Source organism: Sceloporus undulatus, chromosome 1 (genome assembly GCF_019175285.1).
Source record: "Sceloporus undulatus isolate JIND9_A2432 ecotype Alabama chromosome 1, SceUnd_v1.1, whole genome shotgun sequence".
Lineage (NCBI taxonomy): Eukaryota > Metazoa > Chordata > Lepidosauria > Squamata > Phrynosomatidae > Sceloporus > Sceloporus undulatus.
The window spans coordinates 183,821,201-183,848,355 of NC_056522.1; the positions used below are offsets into that span (position 1 = coordinate 183,821,201).

Sequence of the window (27,155 nt, forward strand, 5' to 3'; positions counted from 1 at the left end):
GTCCTGGCCCTGGGACTGCATGCTGAGTGGTCTGCCAATCAGCAGTGCAAGTAGTCCTGGCACTGCTGACTCGTGAATTTCATTTCCTCTGCAGCCCAGTCAATGCAGGAGTTATGGAACCTAAGACAATCCAGTCTGAGAATGATGGTATGAGCTGCTATAGGGGCCACCATGAATTGTAGCTTTTGTGCCTATCTCCCCACATCCAATTACACTGGCACTGTACCGTACTAGACCAGATCACCCATCATTGGGTGGCCATTCATTTGTGCAAATGTAATGGGTTGTAATAATTCCTCTACCTGTAGGTGTAATCCAGTGAATGCAGTGGGGTGGATCAAGCACCTGGTGAAGCCAGAGTCCACCATATTGACACCATACTGACAATGTCCGCATTTACTCCCCACCCTCCAGGGACACACAATCTCACCCAAATGGGGGCGAGGGGGGCACAACCACTGAACATGGTCTTAGGGCACCCTTTGTGTGATGTCTGCCATTTGGCACAATTTAGGACAGGCTCCATTCATTTCCCAACAGCTCTTTCTCATTCCTGCTATCATAGGATTGGTCAGCCTCCCACACTACTTCCTCCATTGTCTGGGTACTTACTGTCATGACACTTCCCTGGTCTTGTCCTGTCATGGCCCCATGTTGAGCCTTCCCCTTTGGAGTCTTGGAATTGGCCTTCTTGGTTGAGGGAGGCTGTGTGGCTACCAGACAGTTGGTGATCTGGTGATTCTCCCCATTGCACTGTAGGCACAAGACCAGTCACATTTGCTTCTTGTGCTCCAACTCCGCTTGCTTGTTGGTGAGTCGACTGGGCTTCTTGATGGTGCTGCTTCCTCCTCATGACTTGATACCCCATGACTGCCTTTGTTTCAGAAATTTTGTGCTGAATTGCTTAACTTACACTTCTCGGGCCAGCTGCATCCATCTGAGCAGGGTCTCTGGATATCCCTGCTGCAGGGACCACTCCAGGATGTCTGGGTTCAGGCCATTCTGAAAGTGTTGGTCTTTGATTGTTTCAGACCAATAAGGTAAGCAGCCTGCCAGATGCCTGAACTACATACTCCACCACCCATTTTCTTCCCTACCAGAGCTGCTGGAGACTGGTGATGCTTTTTCCTGCTGGGTCTTCAAACCTAGCTTACAACCTATTCCTAAATATATTGAAGTCTAATTCAGCTGTGCCCACATCACGTAGGTCAACCAGCCACTCAGTGGCTTCTCCCTCCAGCTGTGCCAACACATAGCACATCTTAGCTTCTTAGAAGTGAAAGGTATGCTCCCATTCAAACATGAAACCTCCAACTTACATTAAGAAGAATAACAGCTTATTGGGGGTTACTATCAAAGGCAGCCTTCAAGCCTAGCTGATATATGGGCGTGGCTTGACAGAATCAGGGGAATCCTTTCCCTCTGCTGGCCTTCTTCTCCATGCCATCTCCTATCAGGCTCATCCCTAGAGGGCCTCCCCTCCTCCTCTTCTAGTGCAGAGGATGCCAGTTTCTCACCATATGACAGCTGGGCCAGAATGTCTTGGACACATCCCTTGAGCCCCTTCATCTCGGTGCACACACTCAATAATTCTGTTTCCAGGTCCCCATGATTATTCGCTCTCCTTCAGAATGGGGTAAGGATTCCACTTGGCCTAGCATCCCATCACTCCAAGTGTCGAGATTCCACATTCCTTCCATGAGACTCACAGCCAATGGTTGTTGGCTGTGCAAGCTCCTGAGATTTTCAGGCTAGTACCCCCCACCTCTCTTGCGGGACTGCCAGTAGCTTACTCCCATCCTGCTGCCTTTGGGTCTTAGCTTTGGTTTATGAGTCCGTAGGCTTATCTCAGGTTCTCTGTCTGAAGACATAGTTGCTCTGGGCAGAGTCCTGTACCTATTTCTGTTCTGGCAACTTGTGATGTCCTGTCTCTAACTTAATAACCTCAATAATCAGGCTTCATGGATGAATTAGAAAGAATTTATTGAAGATCAGCCCAGAAACCCATTTCCCCCCAGAACTGATTTTAATATGTGAGTTTCATGGTTATAACTCCCAGAAAGCACACACCCCCTTCAACCCTCTACACTCTTCTTATATTCCTCTCCCAGGAGAATAACCTTTGAGCTTCCCTGTAACATCTTGTGTCTGAAACTCCCACTCTCATCCACACAGCTAGACCCAATACCTGCTATCAACAAGAACAGCAAAACTACAGCTAACGAGTATAACAATAAAATCATGGCAGAGGGAACCTGTACCCTGTGTACCCTGGTTGTGCTATGCTACTGAGTCCCTCCCTGTGGTGGAATGTCATATGCTTGTAAAATTTACCCAAGTCAATGCATTTTAAAAGAGAACATATGGAGTGGTGGTAGTAGGGGTGGATAAAATAATAAATATTTAGACTATTTACACTTCTTGGGCCTATTCACACTACAGAATTATAGTATATGATTCCATTTTAACTGCCATAGATCCATCCCATGGAATCCTGGGGTCAGAACTTGGGGAGGGCATTTCGAATTCTCAGTCAGAGAGCTCTAGGGAGCTCCTTTGACTAAACTACACATCCTAGTATTCCACAAGATGAAACCATGGCAGTTGAAGTGGAATCGTAGTGCTGCATAGCCCCCAAATGTCCTGATTTAGCAAGGATTGTCCTGATTAATCCTCTGCTTTCCATCATTGTAGCTGCTTTTAAAATGTCTCACTTTCTCCTCCTCACCTTTACTTCTTAGCTTACTTCAATTGGTGCAAACTGAGTAGATATAGCAAAAGTCATTTACAGTCAATTAACTCATCAGAAGGGGAGAAGATAGGAGTGTGTAGAATCTTACCCTTCCCGGTAGGCCCAGGCAAAAGCAAACTGCTGCAACTTCTCTTAGATTGATTTTTTCCCCTCTTTACTAACGTTTGCCATCTTGACCACACCTATATTCCTTGACCACATGTGTCCCAGTTTTCATCTGTGAAATTTTGGAGGGCACAGTGCTAATGTCTCAAAATTCCAGTAGGTTGAAAATAACAAGATATGTGTGAAAAAGAATTAACCAATGGATTAAAAAAGCCTTAGCAAGTGTATGAGGTCTATAATTTTTAATATTTTTAAACTAGCTACAAAATGTCAATCACGTCGCAAACTGACAGGAGACAGAAGGAATTTCATATTACATGCGGCAACTATATTTAATCTCACAGGTTGTTTTTGTTTAAATCTAGATTTCATTCATGTAGGTTATTTTTATTTTATTTTATTTTATTAATAACAGCTACTAAACATCGCAGTGATTTTGGTGTGCATAGCTCTAGGTAAGCAACAGAGAACTGTACCAATAACAAACCACATAGGGGAGAGGGAGGAGGAAAGGGAAGAGAGAGAGAAAGAGAGAGAAGCTAGAAAGAGAAAGAGAGAGAGCCTTATAAAAATTACATTTCTCTGCAACATTTCACAGGGTGGCCATTCCCTCCCCCCCGAAAAAAGACAGTCTTTGAAAGCAGCAGACAAACTCTATATATTACACTTATTTCTTAGTTGTTGATGCTTGCTTTTTTAAAAACCCTTGACATAGTTTCAGCCAAATGTTTAATTTGCTGGCAATGATTAAATGATGAGTGCCTGATCCATCGTATATTTCTTTGTAATTAAAGTTTGAAGGGAAAAAAATGAGAAGAGAAAAGGAAAGAAATGAACATGGTGTGTGTGTGTATATATATATATATATATATATATATATATATATATATATTGACAAGAAGAAATAAAGTGGCACTACTGCAAACTTGCTAGTATAACATAGTTCTGACAGTGTCCCAATACCGAACATGCGATTTTTTTTTGTTTCTTTTATCGTCGCTGATGTTGCTACTGCCATAAAAAGGTCTCCCTTAAGTTAAGGAGTCTAAAAGTCTATTTCTCATGCAATAAATGCATAAATCACATCACTTTTTTTTGTTTTAGTGCAATGCTTGTTATAAGTTATATAATTCCACATTGTTTAATCATGAACTCATAACAACTGATGACAGCAATGGAGAACCGAGAGAACACCAAATTCTTAAGTGCTTAAAGAACATGACGCCCGAAGAAAAGACTTCTGGGAGTAGCTCTGTGGAATGTTAACAGTTTTACAAGAACAATACTGTATAGTTAAAAGTTTAACAGCACGTTGAGCATTCCTACATTTTTTGTCATTCAGCAAAAACATCATAAAGATTAAAAAAAAAAAACTCACCAACCAAAAACTGACGGACAGACAGGAAGGATTGAGAGAGAGAGAGGGAGGGAGGAAAGGAGGGAAGGAAGGAAGGAAGGAAGGAAGGAAGGAAGGAAGGAAGGGGGGTAATCCTAACATATGAATTGAACATTGTTATGAGCTATAGCCAGCAAATTAGTACTATATACAACCTTTGGAAAGAAAGAGATTTGGAAAATAAAAATAAATTTACAAGTATCATTTTTGGAAAGCTGACAACTTACACAGGACAACATTTACAACAGGGGGATGAACAGGATTGATATGTGCATGTGTGCAAACCTAGTTGGTAAATACCATGAGAAAAGCATGAAAGTACTGTCCATGGGGACAGTGTTAAGAAGAATCTCCACTTTTCTGCATTTAACCGCTGCCCAGCATCTTTGTTGCACGTTGATTGGCCTCATCAATCCTAGTTTTGTTGGAAACAGCCTTAAAAAAAGAGAAAAGAGGGAGTAGTGTGGGAAAGGGAATCATGGAAGATGTAAAATCCACATAGGCAAACTGTATACTGTGGTCTGCATGCAACTCCAAGGCCATTTTAATGTTTCCTAAAGGTCATCCTGCCTCTCCCTTCCCCAAGTCCCCTTGCCTTTCCCCCATCCCTAATTGTGGCATGCACAATAACCACATTACTATTTTTCTTCTTCATCTTTGCAAACTTGTGATAACCCCCTCCCTTAAATCCCTACACTGAATTCCTATCTAATCTTAGATCTACCACAAGCTTCAAAACCTTCCAAAGCTTTCTCTCTCTGGTGTTCTGTCATGACATATGCCTTTTAGTCATCCATCATCACCATTTTCAAGCATGCAGTGGTCTCTTACTCCTTGAATTCTCTAGCCACTCTCCCCTTTTTGCCTGGATCAGCCTCCCAGTATGCCTCAGTGAGACAGCCTGCCTGCTTGCCTTATCTTAGGGCATTAGTACCACACTCATGCCTCACCTTTCCCACTGCAATACAGCGTGCCTATATACATTACACTGAAATAATTTAAATGGAATTAATCTTGTCCTGAAACTAAACACCATAATATGATTTCTACATCTCTATCTACTTTTGGATCCATAACAATTAATTGTACTGTTGTTGTTATTTGCCTTAAAGTGAACTCTAGCTTTTGTCAATCCTGTTGTAGGATTTTCTTGGCAAGCTTTACTCAGCTGAAATTTGCTATTGCTTTCCTCTTAAATTGAGAGAATGTGACTTACCTAATGTCACTCAGTAGATTTCTATGACTAAGCAAGGATTTGAACCCTGGTTTCCTAAAGTCCTAGTCCAGTAATCGGATCACTACACCATAAAAGCTTCATGTATTCTACATGAAGGATATAAGATCTGAATAGTTGGTCAGGCCTTACCTTCTCCATGATCCTATCAATTTGGCGGTTCTGTGTGTCAATCTCATTGCCCATATCCAGGGCCATGTGACGGAGATTTCCAATGATGCCGCTGACCTGTTCCAGGTTTTCATCCATCTCACCTTCTCGGGCATCATTTGTTACCCTGTAGATAAATGAAGAGTAAAAGTGGAACGTCACTTATCATATAATCACATTGTGACCCATTATTGTTTGTCTTTCTTTGATCTTTCAGTGGAATAGTCTTGCATACTCTTTAGTGTTCAGCTATGAAACAGGATTTTGCTTTTCTGCTGACATGGAATATTTACATTAGTGTTTAGTGCACACATTCTTTAAATAATGACACAACAATAATTTAGCACCACGATAGTGCATCTTTGCATGTGCCCTTCACTGTGGGAAAGCTTGTTATATTCTGTTGGTTGTTCTTTAAAACCCTCACACAACAAAACATTTCCTTCTATCTCCCCAGCACGTCCTCTATGAATTCCCAAATATGCACTCTTCAGAGCAGACTTAGGGAGAGAGGCACAAAGAATGGGAAAGGGAGAAAGAATCCCCGCTATTCTGAAAATGAAAGTCTTCCATCAATGGAGAAACACGAATAGGATTCTATAGGTAAACAAGGTAAACAAAAACAAAACACCAGAGTTGGGGCAGCATTATGCAGTGATATCAGGATATCACCATCCCATTCCCATATCCATGCTATACTGTATATTTTGGAGGCACTCCATATGGTGGGCACATTTGCAGGAATCATGTTAGTGACATGTATATGCCAAAGTATGGTTTATGGGCATACACATCTCTTTTTGAATGGCATTCAGGGTGCTATTTTGTCACCCTTTGTGTGACATGTAAAATGTACTTTCCAACTGTTGCTGCTGCTGCTTCCCAGAGCGAGAGGAGGAAGTAGAGGAGATATTTCAGACAATGTAGGACTCTCCATCTCTGAGCATGCTCCCATTTCACTTTTCCTCTCAGCCAATCCATGTTAGTTCTTCATTGCTTGCCTCCCTAATCTCTACCTTACCATCTTCTAGGGCTTGACAGCTGCATGGTGGCAGTGAGGATTGGACTGGGCATAAAGGTATAGAGGACAGCCCCTTATGCTCCAACCAAAATAGGCATACGTGGGGAGTGGACATGGAGCTGCACATGCAGAGCATTATGTAATGCAGGATTTCAGACGTTATCTTTATCCAATTACAAACAGAAAGGTATGATGAGCTGCTTGATAGCTGTTGTTTGAGGAATCAAGCAATTAATAGTTACCTGATGTCTCATGTGTGGAAGGTGCCACCAACACCACCAAACAATGAGTACTACAAAGTTTGTTATGTTATGTTTTTCTGCATTCTTCCTCCGACTTTTCTCCCCCACCGCTATCACCAAACGATGTGTTCCACATAGTTATAGCTTTCTACACTTTCCCTTTTGTCTATCCCACCCACTAAACGTCTGCCTGACACTAACCAATTATGTGTTCTACAAAGTTTGCTATAGATTCTTTTCCTTTTTGTTACCCACAGTCATCCTGTCCAGTACTGCCAAACCCTGTGTTAACTTATATGGCATTTCTTATAGTTTCCTACATTCCCCCTCCCACTTATTCAAGAACAACCAACAACTTTGGAGGCAGGAACCCTACAGCCTGCACCTCTCATTGGGACTAGATAACTAATGAGGGTCTGGGACTCTCCCAATACCCTCCTATCAAGTCCAGTATCTAATAACTGTAACTTGGTTGTGTCTGAGCACTCTTTTCACAACTCCAAGGAAGTGATGAGTGAAGGAAGGGAAGGGAAGGAAGAGATGATTACTGGATTCTGCCATGCCAGCAGCAGTTCTCACAGCTTCTTGTCAAATTAGAAATAGTTGTGAGAGGCAGGAACAGCTACAGGAGTCCCTGCTCCCCACTCACTTCCATTCTATTTGCTCCGTAGGAGAAAGATTACCAGCCTCTGTTATCTAAAACCTAATTTTGGCTCCCTTCGGCTTGATCTGGTGGCTCAAAGAGCCCCTCCCAAATAGGACATGGAATGTCAGTGGAAAATTTTAAACAGTTGGAATAATTAACTTGGCCATGATCAAGTGGGAATAAACAACAAAAACACAAAGACCATATGGAAACTGCTCTCAATATGTCAGCAACAGGAAAGAAGAAGGGGGAAAAAGACTGGATATTTTTTAAAAAGAAAAACAGCAATAACCACAACTCTCACCTGCGGATAAATCCACCGCTGATGGCCATCTGTTCTCGTTCATCCACAACACGTGCCGGCTGGCTGGCTACAACCCCATCTTGATTATTGCCCCAGGCTTTTTTATAAGCATCGCTTGATTTAAGCCTATGCAAAAATAAAAGGTGAGTAACAAAGCACAGAGGGCAGAGGGACAACTGAAAAAAACCCCTATTATTATGCTTTCAGGCTACAAGCAAATGAGTGTTTGAGAAGGGGAACATTCTGATATACCGATATATCATAAACCTGAACAAAAGCTTTTTTTTTCCCTCTCCATTTTTTTCCTTCCACAACTGTGTTGCTACCAAATTTAACTTGCAATCCAGTCAATTGTAATTTTGCCACATTGATGAAGAATAATTTTGTTGTTCTTTTTTTCTGGCTTCTTTAATAAAAATAAAAATGAACACAACTAGAGAACACTCAGCTGTCTTTCATGACACATGTATATTTGGACATATAACACAGAGAACGTACTGCTAGACAGACATGGAAACAAACCCACTGAGGATAGTGTGTACATCACATCACAGAACACACTGCTTTAGATATTAAACAAAACAGAATAGAACAGAACTGGCCTCCATTTCAGTATATCGCCATGGCCGAAGTTCCTCTTTTTAATGTGTGGCACTGTGAACCTTTACCCCCATCAACTTTTCCAGTGTTAAACTAGAATCATGGCGACATTGGCTCTTTTGCCTTACAGAATCATCATTAGATCAATTTGGTTAGATCTTTTAATAATATATCGGTACTTGGAAAGAGTAACTATACATCAATAGTTGATGTACAAACCTTTGTCCACAGAGACAAAAAGTAAAATTGGGCCATAGTGGGATGAGTGCAGGAAATAATAATAATAATAAAAGAATACAAGCATGTGTAGCATCAGAAAGGGAAATTCCTCTATGTATTTTTTTCATGCACCAGCTACAGGCATGAATAAGAAGTGAAGCATTCCCAGTAAAGCACAGCTGCCCCTGTGGTTCAACATTCTCTTGATGCACTAGCAGAAACAGCAAGTGGGACACAGGCAAAAATGGATCTCCAGGTGCAGCAGAGAATCTTAAACATTAGGCCACAGGAAACAGTGGAGAGCCAATATCTGAATTCAATTGCACAGAGTTTCTGAGAAGCCATCTTTGACTGAGCCACCACAGAGAAATTAAAATCTAGGCATACCAGCAGTGATGGGTAATATGTGCAGCATTCTTTTGAGTAACAAAACTATCCTATATTGCAAACTGAATTTTACAGAATCTTATGATACACCCAGAAATTATGTCAGTTTTGACAGTTCTCTTGGGGTTAAAAGAAAACAAAAGTTACTATTGTTAATGTAGTGTACACAAGAAAACTCTCTTACATATGGAAATAAGAAAATATAGAGTAATTTTAGTAATAAATGCCCAATACTGCCACTATATGTAAGATTTTGTAATGGAAAGGAATATAACCTGAATATTCTTAAACTATTATTCATTTGGCCATTCAAATGGTACTAATCATCAACACATTTCTTGGAGGTGATTTTTAAAATTGCTTGGTTAAAGCAGCCTTTTGAGAGAGAGTAGGCTGAGTGATTTTATTTCCAAACTTTTTTGTAGTTTTGTAAACTGAAGGAGACTGCATTTTGAACAGTCACACTTTGATCTGTATTGTGTGGCAATAGTTACATGTAATAACATAAATGTAAACAGAGACATTCCAACATACATGTTGAAATCAATAGGTCTTACACCCAATTAAATATGTTTAGAATGATCATGCACAGCTGTATATCCTATGCAAATCTGCTTGGGAGTAAACCCCATTGAATTCAGTAGACTGAATTCTACTGAATCCAGAGCCTCATTAGTATGGAATATCAGTATGCAAAGGATCTTGTAACACCTTTGAGACTAAGTATGCAAAAGAAGTTGTGTAAGAGATCTGGTTTACTCCATGCATCTGAGGAAGCAGATCGAAAGCTCTATCACACTATATTGTTATAGTGCTCTTATTTCACTTTAATTGCTATGGCTACCTCCTGTGGGATCCTGGGATTGACAGTTTAGAGAGGGACATTTAGAATTTCAGACAGTGAACTCTTGGTCCTCACTAAATTACAAACCGCAGAATTCCACAGAATGTTGTTAACGTAGAATATAGCATTATAATAGTGTTGTGTGATAAGGACATACGTCTACAAAAGTTTATGCTACAACTTCTTTTGCCCAGTTAGACTCAAAGGTGCTACAAGATCCCTTTGTGTACTGAATTTGGTAGGCTGAATGCCCTGGGGAAATGGCTAGGGCAGTGGGCACAATTGCTCCTCAGCATTGGCTCTTATGGACTGGAGCTAAACCAGCCCCTTGTTTTTTCCAGAGAGCTGGTAGTGATGAATTTAGCAAGACAGAGATTGGAGTGATGTTGGCAGAAAACTCAAGGTAAGCCTGACTGAGCATGGGCTAAAGACTATGTCAAGGTCTTTTCTATGGCAGTGTAGGAGCAAAGTAATTATTTTTTGCTTCCACCATTGCTTCGGCAAGGAACTGACCAGTAGAGCTATTCTGAGTGTTCAGAGGTCTATTACATACTCGTCCTGAAGTAGAAAACACAGACCATTCAGCAGTCCACTGCATAGTATTTGTATGGCACTTTCCAAATAAAGTTGCTAAAATCTGATCCAACTTGGATACTGTAGTTGATATAGTACCAGTAAATGTAATCTTGGTAGCTGTTTATCCAGTGTCAATGGATATTTTTTTCCATTTGTGCAGCCTAAGGATGTAGATAGGATCCTTGGAGAGATGAGAGTCACCACATGTGTGCGGGAACCTTGTCCTTCCTGGCTTATCAAACAGGCCAAGGAGGGCTGGCTGAGTGGGTGAAGGGGGGAGTCAATGCCTCCCTCCAAGGCTGCATTCCAACTTGCCTAAATTATAAGGCCTAACATTTTTGAGCAAGATATTGGAGCATGTGGTGACCTCCCAACTCCAGGAGCTTCTGGATGAAACTGATTATCTAGATCCATTTCAATCTGATTTTCAGCCTGGCTATGGAACAGAGGAGCTTACCACACAGTCCCCAGGGATGTTCCCAGCGTGGAATGAAAGAGAGTGGGATGGGAACAGAATGGGGGCTATCACACATTTTATCACAAGCTGGAATGCCACCACCGCTTCTCGAAGTTCCCATTCCATTCCACATCCATCCCAGAGGAGGCAATTTTCAGGAACTGTTCAGAAGTGTTCCTGAAAATTGCCCCCTCTGGGACAGATCTGGAACAGAATGGGAACTTCCGTCAGTGTCAGCAGTGTTCCGGCGTGTGATAAAATGCATGATAGCCCCCATTTTGTTCCCATCCCGCTCCCTTTCATTCAGCACGGGGAACATCCCTGGGCGTGTGCGGTAAGCTTAAGAGACAGTTTTGGTTACTTTGGTTGATGACTTACAGAAGGAACTGGACAGGGGGAGTGTGTTTCTTTTAGTTCTGCTGGACCTCTTAGCATCTTTTGATACAATTGATCATAGTATCCTTCTGAGCCATCTCACTGGGATGGGACTTGGTGGCATTATTTTATAGTAGTTCTGTTCCTTCTTGGAGGGGTGTGCCCAGAGGTGGTATTGGGAAACTCTTGTTTCATCCTTTAGGTTTACTTTTTTTTTATGACAACACACTCTCTCCTTTCAATACACACACCAATGCTTCACCCTTTAATTGACTCCAGTTGTCTACTGCAAAGTGGTAGTATGAAGAAGCCTACAATCCTATACACAAATACTTATAAGAAAGTAAATCTCATTGAACTCAATGGGACTTAATTCTGAACAGACATGTATAGGATAGTGCAATGCCCTACCACTGTTATAGACTACACTGTTCAATGGTCAGAAACACTTTATGTTTCCAGACAACAATCTTTTTTACTTTAATAAAGAGATTGGAGATTATCACACTGGCAAATTGGCTGGCCAGAGAACAGGCTGAGCGCATTAGGAAATTTTGGAAAATTTACTAAGATTGGGTGTTATTGTACACCTCCATACTTAGATCAGAGGCAGTGTGTCCTAATCTTAGCCACCCTGACCCCACCCCCTCCTTCTCCCATCCTTTGCAAAGAACGGGACTTAACCATTCATTGCAAAGGATGGGAGAATGACGGATCGAGGTCAGAATGGGTAAGATCAGGATGCAATGCCTTTGATTGAGCACAGAGGTGTGTGATAACACCCAATCTTAACAAATGTTCAAAATTTCCTAACGCACTCAGCCCATTCTCAGCATAACTGATTTGGCTGTGCGATAACCTACTTTGTCAAAGAGCAGCACCCCAGTGCAATTTAAGCAGTTGTGTTTGTATTTCCCCTTGCTTCCTAAAGAACATGAATTTCCTTTATCAAAGAATTGCCTCCATGATAACAATATGGAGCCAAGGCCACAATGCATTTGTCTTATCCAGGCTTGCTTTTGAGATTAAATAGAGACAGGCAATGTTGGTGGTTCTAAGACCCCATTTTTGGCCTTCAGTGCATTCCAGGGGTCACAAAGACTACCAAAAATGGGTGGAGGGAGGAGAGGAAAAGAAAGAAAGATGTAGAATATGTTTGGTATTTAATAAAGCTTCACCATTGGAAAATGATAACTTTCAGCTCCTGGAAACTTCCAGGAGCAGCAATTCACCTTTTTTGTTCTAATTTTTTTAATGGAGTGAGGAAAGTGAATTTGGGGTGTGTCAGCCTCAAAAATGGCCCTGGAGGTCACAGGTGAGCCCTGGGTCATTCTTTGCCCACCCCTGTGGGAGTAGAAGGATAACTACTCCAATACATGGATAGTTCTACATCAGTCTATAAGCACTCATTCATGTGGACCATGCAAAGGATTAGAATCACTCTTATGTTTTACAAGAAATTTGACCAGTTTTCTCTGCTCAGGCTAGGACTGCTAAGAAGGATTGACTGACCCTTGCAAAAAAAAAAATGTAAGGGCTGTGGCAACTTAGAAACTTTTAAGAAAAATAAAATTTGCTGCTTTTTATCCACACATCTATGTCTCATAGAGGAGTGTGACTTTTGGATTTAATAACAATTATCTGGAGGTAATTCACTCAAAGTAAGTGGTGAATAAGCATAAGAAGTTAGACTATAGACAGACAGTGGTCTATAACACCATAAGGTCATAAGACTAAAAAATGAAATGCTATCATACGTTACTAATACATCATTTTAATGCTACCTACTTATAAACATATTTTAGTAATTTATTCATGCAACAACCCAGTGCATGCTAAATCTGTTATCCATAAGGAAGTTCACTCTTTCACGTCTGCATTCTCGCTTCACAGTCCACATATCACATTTTTAGGCTGCATTTTCATTTTATGGCAATTACATGCAAGCAAACTCAGCACATTTCAACATTTCTTCTTGGTGTACGCAACCCACTTAGGGCATCATAGCTGGCAAAGTGGGGTCAGTTTTCCTGTCAATTAAAACAGATAGATAGATATGTCTCCATAGCTTGGGTTCAGACAAGAAACCATGGCATGTCCCAAAAGGTTGAGAAGAAAGATATTCAATGAAATATCAAAGTGGCATCATTTAGTTTCCAGTGACCACTTTGTGTATTTTTGAGCTACAAAGACTGGACAAGAAAGTCTTCCATTTACAGATGTTTTGGGGGTAATGGAGAGTATTCAGAAATAAAAGAGCATAATGGTGCCATAATTTTTGAAGTGTAGGTTATTAACACCACATAGTACACACACTGTAAAATGTTGAAATCTTCATCATTAAAATGTGTTCACAGTAAAGATCTCACTGTGGTATGCCTGATTTTAATGCAGCTACAATAATCCCGCTATTGTCTACACCAGTGGTTTCCAAACAGTAAAGCCACAAGACACGGTTGCTCTCTGAGATGACAGGAAGTAGTTCATAAATTGTTACCAGAACCACATTATCCCAGCCTCATCTAGTCCTCCATGTCACAGTAGCATCCATTCATGGAGGGGAAGTGACAGGTGAATTGCCACTTCCTTTTCTCTACTGGGCCTTTAGGATGGCCACATGCACTGTGTGTCAGTATTCAAGTTTCCAGCCAAACGATTCAGGTTCTGATAGGAGGATAGATTCTGAATCGGATCACTGCCACCATATTGGATCCCCCCCTTGTTGGAAATTTGAATACTGACAATGGTGGGGGGGGGATAAAGGGTGGCTTGGGAGGATTGTCAAGATCAGGGCAAGAGTGAATTGTTGGCTTGGCAAGTTTGGGAACCCCTGGTCTACGCTATGGGATGAACGCATTAGAACCAGAATTCTTTTCTCTGCATGCCACATGCTCATCCTGCCTAGGTGCCTTAAGCAAGGATGAGCGTCACAAGGCTTTGTGGTTTTGAAGGCAGCCTTGGGTGCTCAAGAAATCAGGCAGGCAGGCAGGCAGCACCTACTTGTTACATGGACAGGCACAAAGACCACAGAATTTTCCTAGGTCCGTCAAATTCTTTTCTGCTTCTTTCATGTCCTTATTGATTTGGTCCATTCCCTCTTCGATGCGTTCCAGTTGCTCTGATTAAACACAAGTATTTTATCCCCACAGTATGAAGCGGATGGAAAGGGACAAAGGAAAAAGAAAAGACAAAAAGAAAAGAAAAGAAAGAAAACAACTTCAGACATTCACTCATGACAAAGAACTGGACACTTACAGAGCAGAGTTGGTACCCAGTACCTACTTGTTACAAGGACATATGAAAAGGCCACAGCATTTCCCTAAATCTTTTAAATTTTTCTCAGCCTCCTTCATGTCTTGGTTGATATGGTTCATGCCTTCTTCAACACGATCGAGTTGTTCTGGTCAGGACAAAGGGATGACAGTATGGAATGAATTGTACTTTGTTGTTGCTGCTGTAACTGTTTGTCTTCAACAGAACATGAAAAGATGGTAGATGGAAGAACTGAATTATTATGGAAGTGTTTCAATGCATAAATTGCAGCTGATGCATTGAAGCAAGGATGAAAGTGAACCTAGAGGCTGAAGAATGATGCCCTTTACTAATATGGTAAAGCACACATACATTCATGTACAGAAAAAAAGGAGAAATGCTTTGATGTAGATTAATTCGAACAAAAATGTAAAAGTGGAAGAGGAACTACCAAATACCCCAAAGCGCAGAAATATAATACAATACATCCAGTTACTAAGACATCAATGACATCCAAGAGAAAGAAATGGGGTTATTACCTTGTATTTATGTACGTTAATAAAATATTTAAATGGTTGCTTTCCATGGAAAATATCTACAATACTTTCACTTACAAATGCCTTTGAGTTTGATGATGGTTGAAAATGTAATTGGTTTGATTTTGAGAATTGGTGAAAGAGTGTACAGTTAACAATGATGTTAAGAATGGATATGAGTAGTTGAGTTAAGATCCATGTCCAGATACAAACTTTTTCAAAGACTGAGGCTCTTCAGATCTGAATTTTTGGCCGTGGTCCATCTCTAAAGAAGAGAAGACCATGGGTCTTATTCCTCTGTCAGTGACATTGTTATATGCCAGGAGTAACCACAAAGGAGTAAAAGGAATTACATAAATCACAAGACCCAATTCCATGTCCAAAGAAGCGGATGGACAGATGGACATAGACTCGGGGCATTTGGAGCAGATAATATATATCCAAATAAAATCCACTGTTGCATTTTCTTTTCTTGACTACCATAGCCATTTTGCTGGCTACCTGATCTTCCCATGGCTTCCAGGACATGATTAAGTCAATGTTATTCCTTTCACTTTAATGCCGTTACACCTGATTCGCATCAGAACAGTATAACATAAGTATCAAGCACACCACAGAGGGTTTTTATGCAAATAATAAATTACATCCATGAACTCCAGTAATCTGTTTCTTGCTTAGACTAGAAGTAGGGTCTAAATTTTCATATGTGACAGAGAATTTTCTATTATTTATTCTTCATTATCATCATCTGCTACTACTACTACTACTATTTTCAGTGGCAAAAGTTATGTCAAATATTCCAAGTATTCCAAATATACAGTAAGACTGCAGTAATGGTCAGACAGCATATTCCAATGCATGTTTACTCTGAAGCAAGTCCCACTGTATCAGTAATACTCACTCCCAGATAAGGATGCATAGGATTGTCATGGAACAGTAGAATCCTGTACATGTCTATTCAGATGTAAGCACCCTTGAATTCAATGAGTCTTATTCCCAGGTCAGTATGCATACCTTACTGACTGTTTCTCAATAGTTTCGCGCTATTACAAACATTTTTGCTTAACAGGCACATCACCAGTAAGCTTCCTCACCATGGGAATCTGATTCAACATCAGTTTTTCAAACACAGTATGATGGACAAATAGAAAAGAAACATTTTAATTAGAGGAAAAAGTTATCCCAGCTGCATAGGCTAAAAGGAGTGGGGGGAGGAATACTAGATTTTTGAAGCAGGTTCCGTTTTTATTTTCTTCCTTAAAATCAAAATAATACAGATTCACATTTCCACATAGGAATATGAAAAAGAAGTTGCCACAATTCATAAACATGCAATAAAAAATAGTCTCTGAATGCATCCACACTGTAGAATAATGCAGTTTGACACTGCTTTAATTGCTGTAGCTTCATCCCATGGAATCCTGGAATGTTGCAGTTTTACAAGGCCTTTAGCCTTCTCTGCCAAAGAGTACCTGTGCCTTAAAACTATAAATCCCAAGGCAATTAAAGTGATGCCAAACTGCATTACTTCTACAGTGTAGATGCACCCTCTGAAACTGAACTAGGGGAGGAGAAATCTCTGTATGGCAAACGATGCGTAAGGAACAGGAGTAGTGAAATAAAGGAGCTACAGATTTATTATAGTCCTATGCACTTTTATATAGTCCTAAGCACAGAGGGACTTACTTCTGAGTGAACATGTCGAGATTGGAATGTGTATTATTGTATCACCTAGAAAAGATGTTTGACTATCTATCTTAGTTCTACTTAGTACTGACAGAAAATCTTCCTGTACGTCCAGTCCTATGATTTCTTGCTTGATCATAGTATTACTGCAAGAAAATGTATGGGAAGCAAGAAAGTTAAGCCCACAAGACCTCCAGTGGCCACACAAGTCATTCCAAAAGACGTCCCCAGAGGCCACCAAACATCTTTAGGGGCCTGTAGGTGGCCCAGGAGCCACATGGTTGTTATGCCCATGTAGATACACATGGATACACAGAATATGTGAAACTGTTTAATGGAAACGCACAATTCACTTTCTTATACGTGACTACAGAGAGGATTTATATTACTTTTCTGAAGTTTATCTCTCAACACAGGAAACTGTGGCAGGGCAGAAGGTATATCTGTATATGGGAGGAGTGAAATGTGATGCTTCTAGTAAAGACAAGGTTGGATTTTAGTGTATGTCTTTGCAGTTTCCAGCCACTCTGATTAGTGTACATGGGATCTACTTTTTATAGAGCAGGGGTAGGCAACCTGCGGCCCGCGGGCCGGATCCAGCCCGGCGAGGCCTTGGGACCGGCCCCAGCCCGGTCCTGCCGCTGATTGCCGGCGGGGCCTTTGGGGGGCAATTGTCTATAGAAGCCTCAGAAACATGTATTTATATTAACATTTTATAAAAAATCAGCAAATTTTTCACATGTCCTCCATTTTTTAAAACAAAGTGTCCTCCATTTGAAAATTTTGTCCCATATTTGTCCCGGTTTATTTATATATTTAATTTTTAAAATTATTTAATTATTTATTTTTTGACTTTGGCCCCCCAGTTGTCTGAGGGACAGCAACCTGGCCCCCGGCTCAAAAAGGTTGCCTACCCCTGTTATAGAGGATCACTCACTGACTACAGTTAAGATTGGACTCCTGTGCATTCTATGGCAACAGAGCTGGAGCTTTTTCATTTTCAGTCAACAACACCTAATCTTCCATGTGAGACCATTTCCTATATTTTAGGAAGTAGGTCAAATGATCCCCTCTTTGCAGCAATCCTTTCCTTTGCAGACCAGGAGAAGGAAATGCACTGTTGCTAATGCCAAACGCTTCTCAAAAACTCCCAAATTTCAAAACCACAAATGTCTGTAGAATTTGTGAGTTTGTATAGCATATCCTATTATGGGAGGGTTCTCTGTGATGAGCTGGCTATGCAGTGTCTCAGCTTTTCAGAAAACATGCCATTGCTTCCTTCTCCTTTTCATTTACATCTTCAAATCCATAAGGATTTGAAATGAACTTCTTTTTCAAATTAACAGTGAGATCTTTCAGGTATTTAATAAGAGGACTGTCAGAAAGGCTCTGCGGCTTAGCATGTGGCTTCTGGTTTGCACCCAGATCACCCCTGCGCTGCCTGGATGATCTCAAAGACATTTGCTTTGTATGCCAGAAATAAACACTTGCTCTGTGCTAATTACACTGACAATCACTCATGGGTTTTTCATCCCCTGAAATATCAAAGTAAAAACTTAATCTAGGAAAGGTAAAGGCATAAGGAGGAAAACCCAAAAGGGATGTGATCCTCTTTGTCATCTGCACACTCAAGTGATCCATGTCAGAGTCTTTATCTAAATAACACCTAACAATCTTACTGCTGGGGTCATCTGAAAAAAGATCACATGGCAAGTTTAACGGATGGTTTCATTAATCGGATCATCTGCTAAGACATAGATGGTTTAGACACAGAGCACAAACAACAACAGCAGGGTCCCAGAAGTTAGCAGAGGAATGGCTGTTTCAATTACACACAAAGGGGAAATTACTTTTTTTCAAATATTGAAAAATAATTCATTCAATCTGCATATCACTAAAAAAGAAAAGTGATACAAATTTGGTTAGAGAGCATTAAGCACAGTGTAGTGATCACAACATTTCCAGGTTCAGAAACATGACCAGTCTTCTACTTAAACTATCATAAACTATCATTCAGTGAGTAATTAAGCTGACACCTAAAGACATGACCAGTACCAATTGAATTATTTTTTTGAAAGGGGGGTATTTTGAGATCTGATTCTTTCCTATTTGCAATTGCTGCATTCCTGTATGGTCAGAAATATTCTTCAAGTCTATTCAGTAAGAACCTTGCATCAAGATTTCTTTTTCTACCAGAATGTACAGGTTAGCAACCGTAACCTGTGAGATGTTGCTGGACAACAAATTCCATCATCCCTAACCAGCATAGCTAATGGTCAGAGATGCTGAAAACTGCATTCCAAAAACTTCTGGACATCCACAGTTGTGTACTCCAATTTAGAAAGTATTATCTTGTCCCCAGAGTAGACTGTTTTCATGTATACATTAACTTCCCATGAAGGACATTTGTAACCTGTGAAGTAATGTGTGGGTAAACAGTTATGCACCACATTAAGACATTGGTGTTTGAAAGTCAATAATCATTTTCAATCAAGCTCAGCCTCTCTCATAAGATATTATGATTTTTTTAACCCGATCAGAGAGACTGAGTTGGAACTAATCAAACATATTTCTGACTTCTAAACACAGGTGCCTTAATCCAGTCACTCTGGTGTACAGATAAGATCTCCACTTCACATGTTATAACTGTGGCCAGTTACACACCGGCACTTGGGACGTCCGCAGGACATTCCATTTTAAAAAGGGGGCGTCTCTTCTAGACGCCCCTGGGTCTAATACGGACTCTGTCCGTACAATATGGCGCCAGCTGTTCCACACGGCTGGTGCCATCTTTACATATCGGACGCATAGCGTCCGAACGTGTCACGGCGCCTATGATGTCGCGAATGTGCCAGCGGTGCCTCGCGACGTCATAGAGGCACCGCAAGAAGGAGCTCCATTTTGGAGCTCCTTTTTTGCTCCGCGCGGGTGCAGCGCAGTGTGGCTGCTGCGGCTCCCGCACGGAGCAAGCGGCAGCGGCGGCAGACCGCCTCAAAGCGGTGGTCTATAACCCGCCTACGCTAGATAGAAAATACACATATGCATGAAATTATCCTGTCTGGTTATATGCAGAGGCCAGTTCAGTGGAAGGGTATATGGTTTGCATGCAGAGGTGGCAAGGTTAATTTTTGGCATCTCCAGGTAGATCTGGGTAAGGTTCATACCCCAAACCCTGGATATAATGCTTTTGCCAATCACTCTTGGTAACACTGGGCTAAATGGACCAGTAGTCTGACTTGTATAATATCCCATATTTGTTATTGTACTGTGACTAGCTTGCACATCAGTGAGAAAGATGCATGTTCAGTCCTTTGCATGATGTTTTCAAGCCTGCTCTAAAATGAAACACTACTACTTATTTGTTTATGGGATTTATATCCTGCCTTTCTCCCAAAATGGGATTCAAGGTGGCTTACAATAATTTTAAAAGATAAAACTAAAACTAAATTAGATAAACAAGACAAAACTAAAACTAAACATCCACAATATTTTGAAATTATTCTTAATTTTATGAAGTGTTGCAGAATGTTTAAGAAAATGCTTTTATGGTTCTTGAAGACACTAATTCCTAAGACATCATTCTTTATTTTAGTGGGGTTTCCTTGAAGAATTAGTACAACCTTACTCTGCAATTTTCTACACTAAATAAGTTCAGAGTTCATTAAGGAGTTCTTGACTTCAGTGAAGACTAGAAACTCATTATCACTACTAGTCAGGTTCTTATTTTATGCTTTTATAGACTGAGAGCTGCAAGCAAATATCCACCCATATGTTTTACTCAGGCTTTTCATAAATACCTAGTTAATTGTTAACTTCAATAGAAAGGTGTTTTAATTTCTTATGTAAACAATCTGAACTTACCTCCTTGCTCATCCAACATAACCAAAGTCCTGATACCAGCATCTTTGCTCTACATTCCAGCAAGAATAACAGGATGAAATAAAGAGACAGAGATAGAAAGAAATTAGTGAGAGAACTAGTAGTATTTGATATGGGGGTGAAAGATCAAAGGTAAACAGCAGAAGGTATGGCAATGGGTAAGGGACACAGCAGGAAGTGGTCATACCTATATAAAATATAGAAGAAATGTAATATTCCCCATTGCACCGAGAGTATTAAGTATTCATTGCAACATCACAACATTTCAGGAGAGGAAAAATGTTTTCGTTATGAAATATTAATTCGGTCTTTGGCCCACCACATATGGCAGCCAGTAACTGATGTTTTAGGTCCTATGTAGATTCTAATCTCACCTTATCTCTTGTTTACAGTTATTGCGGGAATGAGATCACATCTCCTCTGACAGAGGATGCATATCCTGTTGGGTGTTAAAACTGAGACACATTTGCATGGATAACACTTATTTAAATCTAATGTGTGTAGACCTCAACAGTATGATCAATAACTCAAATCAAGGGTATTATTCATATGGCCCTCCTGAAGTTGTTGGATTGCAAGTCCCAACAACCATATCCAACTCAGGCAACGGTGAAGAATGCTGGGAGCTGCAGTTTAACATCTGGAGGGCTACATGGTTTCCCATCCATATATCAGATACTGTCCAACAATTGACTGTACAACCTGGACTTGTATTCACTGGATTTCACATACACACACTTCAATGAAAAGCAACGCCAACATGCTGACAGCCAGCTATCTTGGAGGTAGGACAAGTGAACCAGAAGAACAGGAAGATAAGATATATCTTCCTTATGAACCATTCACAAGAGAAAGACTGGGGACAAGTATCATCTAAATAGACCAGCAGATTTCCCACTCAAGGCAGCAGTGAATCAAATCTAAGAGCAAAATATCCATGATCTTCCATAATTTAATTGTCAAGCATCATGGGTGGCAGAAAAGGAGTCATTCCATACATGTGATGCCATTTTCTGTATAGAGATGAGTATGCAACATAGCTGGGTAAAGAAATTATTGCACTACACTCTCAAAGCAAACTGAGGATAAGGGAAGAAAGCAGGAGGAAGAGAGAGAAATTGGGACATTTTTAAAGTACTTGAAAAAGAAGGATGACAGAGGAGTAAGTGTGACTGTCTCTGCCAAAGGGGTACAAATGGAGTGTATGCCTGCAGATTTTCCCCTTGATGGCTTTTTCAAATTAGCTTCTTGCCTCAACTCCCTCTCCATTGGTTGCACTTGTGAATGCTATTTCCCATAAAACAGCAAAAGCAGGCAGAAAAAAGCAGGGCCTTCTCACTTTATCTTGTCACTGCTTCTCTGTCTGTATCAGTTAGGTGTAAATTATCAGTTATATAGATGTCAGCGTCAATATCAGTGTGTATGTGAGAATCCACCAAGAGTAGGTTAAATAAACCAACAAATCTCCTAATCCCCACAGAAACTGAGATCAAAGTGACAGACATAGAAGGGAGGAATGTGACTAGTCCAAGAACAGTCATGAAAGCAGAGTCTGATTTTGGTTAGTGAGTGTCACACAAGGGTTTGAGAGATACCAGCTGATCAAAATTCTCCACTTTACTTGTGGGTGGCAAAGGAGGATGGGACATTGTACAGAATATTTACTAGTGTCAGTGTGTGGCATCAGCTGAGGGAATGTAGAGGTAAAATGAAAAAATTAAGGGGGAAAAAGCACATAAAATTTATTCTGAGAAACTGCAGTTCAGTTAATACAGTACAGTGAAATGGCATTTTTATCTCATAGTGTTGAATGAAAGAAGTACAGTAGTTGGAGGACAGGAAGGAACAGGAGCCAAACCTATGAACTTTTTCAACAATATTAACAGTGCAAACCTTTGTAGCTCTGTGCAAACCTAAGTCCCATTGCTTTCAGCTGAGTTGATCTCCAGGTAAGTGAGTATAGAATGGCAGCTATAGGCTGCAGTTTTAAACACATTTACTGGGAAGTCAGTCTCACTGAACACAGGAGGACCTACTTCTACTGCACTCTAAAATAACTTGAAGCAATATTGTGATATGAAAGTTGCATATCAATATGTTTTCACCCTATTTATGAGCAGCACAACCAAGAGAGCATGAGAATGGAGTTTCTGTCGTTTCAATTTTTCAAATTTGGTATTAATTTTATTCCATTTATGCTGGCATAATAGTTTTGGTTTGAATGTGGCTACAGAGATGTTGATCTGCTAGGACAGTGTGACATTGCCAGCAGCTAGAAAACACTAAGTTGAAGTGTCAGTTGGCTAAAGCTACAAGGATGACTTGCAGAACAGTTTCTTAGGGGGGGGAAATGGTTCTCTTGCTCATGAAATATGCTGATGAATTGCCTTGAAGGGGAAAATAATTTCCCATTCCATCTATCCACACCATCCCAATTTGGCATGAAGGCATTTATATTGGTAAGCTTCCAATCATAGCTTAGAACCTGAGCACCACCCATAGTAGAACTCAAGCACGATAAGCATATGTTGATTTTAAACATTCAGTATGTGTACACACATTCTAGACAGATAACTTGATACAGCTATAATAAAACAACAGCCATACAAATCCATATACTATATAGACATAACAGGATGAACAGTCAGACCATGGGCCCAAACAGACAGGCCAAAATAAAGCTGCTTCGGGTCACTTTGGAGGTATGCTGTTTAAATGACACACGCATCTTAAGAGGCCAGAAGCTGTGCTGCACCCCACTCCTTAGGACTGAAGCATGGCTTTGGCATGGCTTCCGACCTCTTAGGACGCATGCATCATTTAAACAGCATACCTCCAAAGTGACCCAAAGCAGCTTTATTTTGGCCTGTCTGTTCAGACCCTATGTTTCAATCTTTCCTCTCCTTCTTCCATATTTTCTTCAAATAGCCATAATGAATTCTAGCCTTCTGATTCCCATTTTGAGTTGAACACACACTCTCTCTGTCAAAAGAAATGAATAAACTATTTGGTTACTTCCTGCAGGATCACTTGAACAAAGAATACCTCCTACCATCATATCTTTTTAAAGCAGAAAGCCCTTTCTCCCTTTAAATTTACATTTCTTTCCCACTCTTCTTCCTTCCATCATTGCATAGTTCTGCAATTGTTCTCCAGTGGAAGAGTGGAAAATCTTTTCTGTGGTATAGGATCTCCTAATTGTCATCAGGCTTTACCAAACAGGATTCTGATCATATGTTCAGGAAGACCTTCATGTTGGGATGGGATTGGAGATACTGACATCACAGTAAGGAAATGTGCAGTGACTCATATATACCTTAATGGAGGTAGAATCCAGGCAGAATTTATGCTTATGACTGTAGCCTTAAACCTCCCTTCTCTCTGCTGCTCTTTAGGATAAAATTTCACATCTCCTCTCCACATAGAATGTGTCACTGCAAGAAAATGACCTCCTAAAAATTCTTTGCCAGAATAGAGTAGGTGATGGCATTTCCCTTAAAATGATTAGTGATTTTCTGTGATGCAGCCTGCTGAAATGGCAAACTAATTTATCATGAAAACCTGCCTTTTTCTTCATGTTTTTCTTCTTTAGAATTGACCCTGCAGTCTAACATTTTAACTGGAAGGACTGCTCCAGATTTAGTAGTATTGACATATATGAGAAGCATAGATCACTTCCCTTTGTAAAAGTTCTTCATTTTACTCCAATAACTTGATAGATTGATCAGACAATTACCTCAAAGACAGGACCATCCAAAGGGCAAAGGCAGCAGAGGATATGCAGACAGAAGACAGACAGAACCAGTCCTTGGCACTTCCATTAGGTAAATAGGGGATAAAAAGGACCTGAAACCCTGTATTGAGGTTGGCAATCTGAGTTAATAACACTGGGCTAGATGATGCAGTGATCTGATTTTGGGGTTCAGTAAACTTCTCATACAAGGTCTTGCCATTTTATTATCACATCAAAAAAATCCACATCCCTATGCAACCATTGGGGGGGGGGGGTTATTTTGCATCTGTTTGTTATTTTAGACCAAGCTGATTTCATTTATATGAAATGTGTGCCCCCAGAGAACACCTTGAGAATTTACAGGATCACAGTTGGGTTCATAGCCAGTTCAGGCTTCAATAATAAGTCACATCTGTAAACTACTTGCTTCCATATAGGTTCTGTATATGCTGCCATTTAGACTTCTGGGAAAGTAATAGCTCAAACAATGTCCCCATCATCTTGAAGTCAAGGTGGCCATTGCTACACCATTCAAAGGGATATAGATTCTGGGCAGGATTTTTGGACAGTATTTTGTAGAGGATAAGTTTAACATTGGCTCCATGAAGTTTTGATCATCTTGAACTGACATTTGGGTTTCATCACTATGGCATATGGGTTTCATCATCAGTTTCTTTTTAAATCAACAGCAAGGAGGCTTCTTTGTTGTTTATTGTTTTTCTAATAAATCATCATTCACCATTTTTAATCAATAAAATAGCTCATCTTCAAATTTCTTATAATATGCTTCAGATAGTCCATCTGGGTCTGGTGCTTTTCTATATTTCTTTTTTAATTGCTTCAGTAATAGCCATAGTTGTCACAGGCCAGTCAAACTTTGCTTTTGGTCCAAGCATAATTTGTCCAATTGGAGTGTATCCAAATAGTTTTCTATATCTGAGATTTTCCCATTCCCTCCTACATATAAGTCTCTGTAATTCTCCACAAATGCTTTTAATATTTTCAAATTATCCATTACAAATTGTGTCTCTTCTTGATCTTTCTGACATTTTTCTTTATTCTTTCCTTTCTCAACTTATTGGAAAACTACTCCCAGGTATATTTGAGAATTCAGAGTTCTTTTCCTTAAGCTATTGTATTTGACATTCATTGCTTTGACTGTAAACAGTGATAACTGGTGTAAGAGACAATCTGTTGTTGAGTCTCTTTATCAAAATATTTCTTATGTTTTTCTTCCAAATTTTGTGTTCATCAACTTGCTTTTCCCTTTTTCAGTCTGGAACCATATTTAATTAATTGTCCTCTTATATAAACTTTGATTGCATCCCAAACTATTGTGGGCTCTATATCTTTATTTAAGGCCAGCTTTTAAAAATTGCTCAGTTCTTATTTACATTAATGTAATGTTTATATCTTCAAAAATAGATATTCACCAAGTCTGCATCTAAACTGTGTTTGTTCCATTTTCAGGACTGTGATAGGATTATGCTCTGAAAGATCTTTGGTAAAATGTCTATGCTGTTGATTAAGTTAGCCATATTCTTAGAAATCCAGAAAATAAAGTATAGCCTCTAGAGTTTGGCTGTAATTTTTTCCAAACATCTATTAATCCAAAGTGCTCTGTATATTGAAAGAAGAACTGGGAACCCTTGGGACATTTAGATGAGCTGCCACCACTCACTGATTTAACCCCCTTTCCTAGTAATATAAGTGGGAAGCTACTGGGGAAAACAGTACTTTCCACTTCTGACTCTGCAGAGACTGAGCCAGCAAGCGAAGAGAGTGTAAGACAGGAGTACTTTAAGCGAAGGCTTTATTCTAAGCAAGACATCTACATTAACAAAAGATATCTCTCTTTATGAAGGGCACCTTCCCTTAAGGCAAATTCAGGAATTGCAAGTTACAGACCAATCTAGATCATATTCAACCAAGATCACAAAATAAAAATAAACCACAAGGCAGCTAAACTATATATTCTCTAGCTGCTCATGACTACAGATGGGAGTTGGCATTTCTGGTGTTAATGGGGACAGCTAGTATATGCAGACTATACAGAAACTTTGTATTGGTCTTTGTCTCTTTCTCTGTGATTCCCAAGTTCGGAAAATATTATTTATAATCGGTGGATGTGGTTAGTGTTGGGCCAAAGACAAGATTCATTACATTCAAAAGAGTTCTGCAAGAATGCAGGAGCCAGTGTGGCATAGTGGTTTGTGCATTGGACTTTGACTCTGGAGACTAGACTTGAAGGCACACAACAACAATAACAACAATGGAAGAATTCAAGCAGATATTTCTATCTCTTCCTAAGACATAAGCAATTTGATGTTTCCTCATCAAGTCCCTTAATTGTGAAATAGATGAGGGGGGAGCATACAAAGTGTGCCCATAAACAGCTCTGTGACTGAGCTCATGCTCTGTATACAGAAGTTCCCGTGTTTAATTCTCAGTGAAAGGAACAGGAGCAATAGGCCTGTCAATACAAGCTATTCCATGCCAGAATAAGATGCACAGGCCACATCCCTCAACACAGTCTAAGGCAGTTACATAATGACACAGTCACAGTGGAGGTACCTGCATCATTGTGAAAGATTTTGGAGAGGACTCTGCCAAACCAAAAATTTAAATTCTTGAAGAATGTTTAGATGGTTGGTTCATTAACTCATGTTGACAAGACACCACATACACACACACAGAGAAAGATAGTAGTTGGCTTGACTGACAATGAGCCTAATGTGTTATGCAGTTGTGCACATTAGCC

At 40.1% G+C, this 27,155-nt stretch overlaps 1 protein-coding gene across 2 annotated transcripts in view; it reads right to left on the minus strand.

Annotated features, from left to right (window-relative positions):
- Positions 1–3,084: 3,084 nt before the first annotated feature.
- The window catches only part of SNAP25 (synaptosome associated protein 25), a 77,294-nt gene continuing 53,223 nt past the window's right edge, over positions 3,085–27,155 (minus strand). Inside the window, exons 4-8 of one of the 2 annotated variants that reach the window (XM_042445030.1) lie at positions 20,644–20,692; positions 14,591–14,708; positions 7,851–7,976; positions 5,620–5,764; positions 3,085–4,688 (exon numbers count right to left, since the gene is read on the minus strand). In XM_042445030.1, coding sequence (XP_042300964.1) covers positions 4,620–4,688; positions 5,620–5,764; positions 7,851–7,976; positions 14,591–14,708; positions 20,644–20,692 — 507 coding nt within the window. In that variant the 3' untranslated portion in view covers positions 3,085–4,619. Of the gene's footprint in view, positions 4,689–5,619; positions 5,765–7,850; positions 7,977–14,308; positions 14,427–14,590; positions 14,709–20,643; positions 20,693–27,155 lie in introns of both variants that reach the window. The other variant, XM_042445029.1, reaches the window with a different exon arrangement.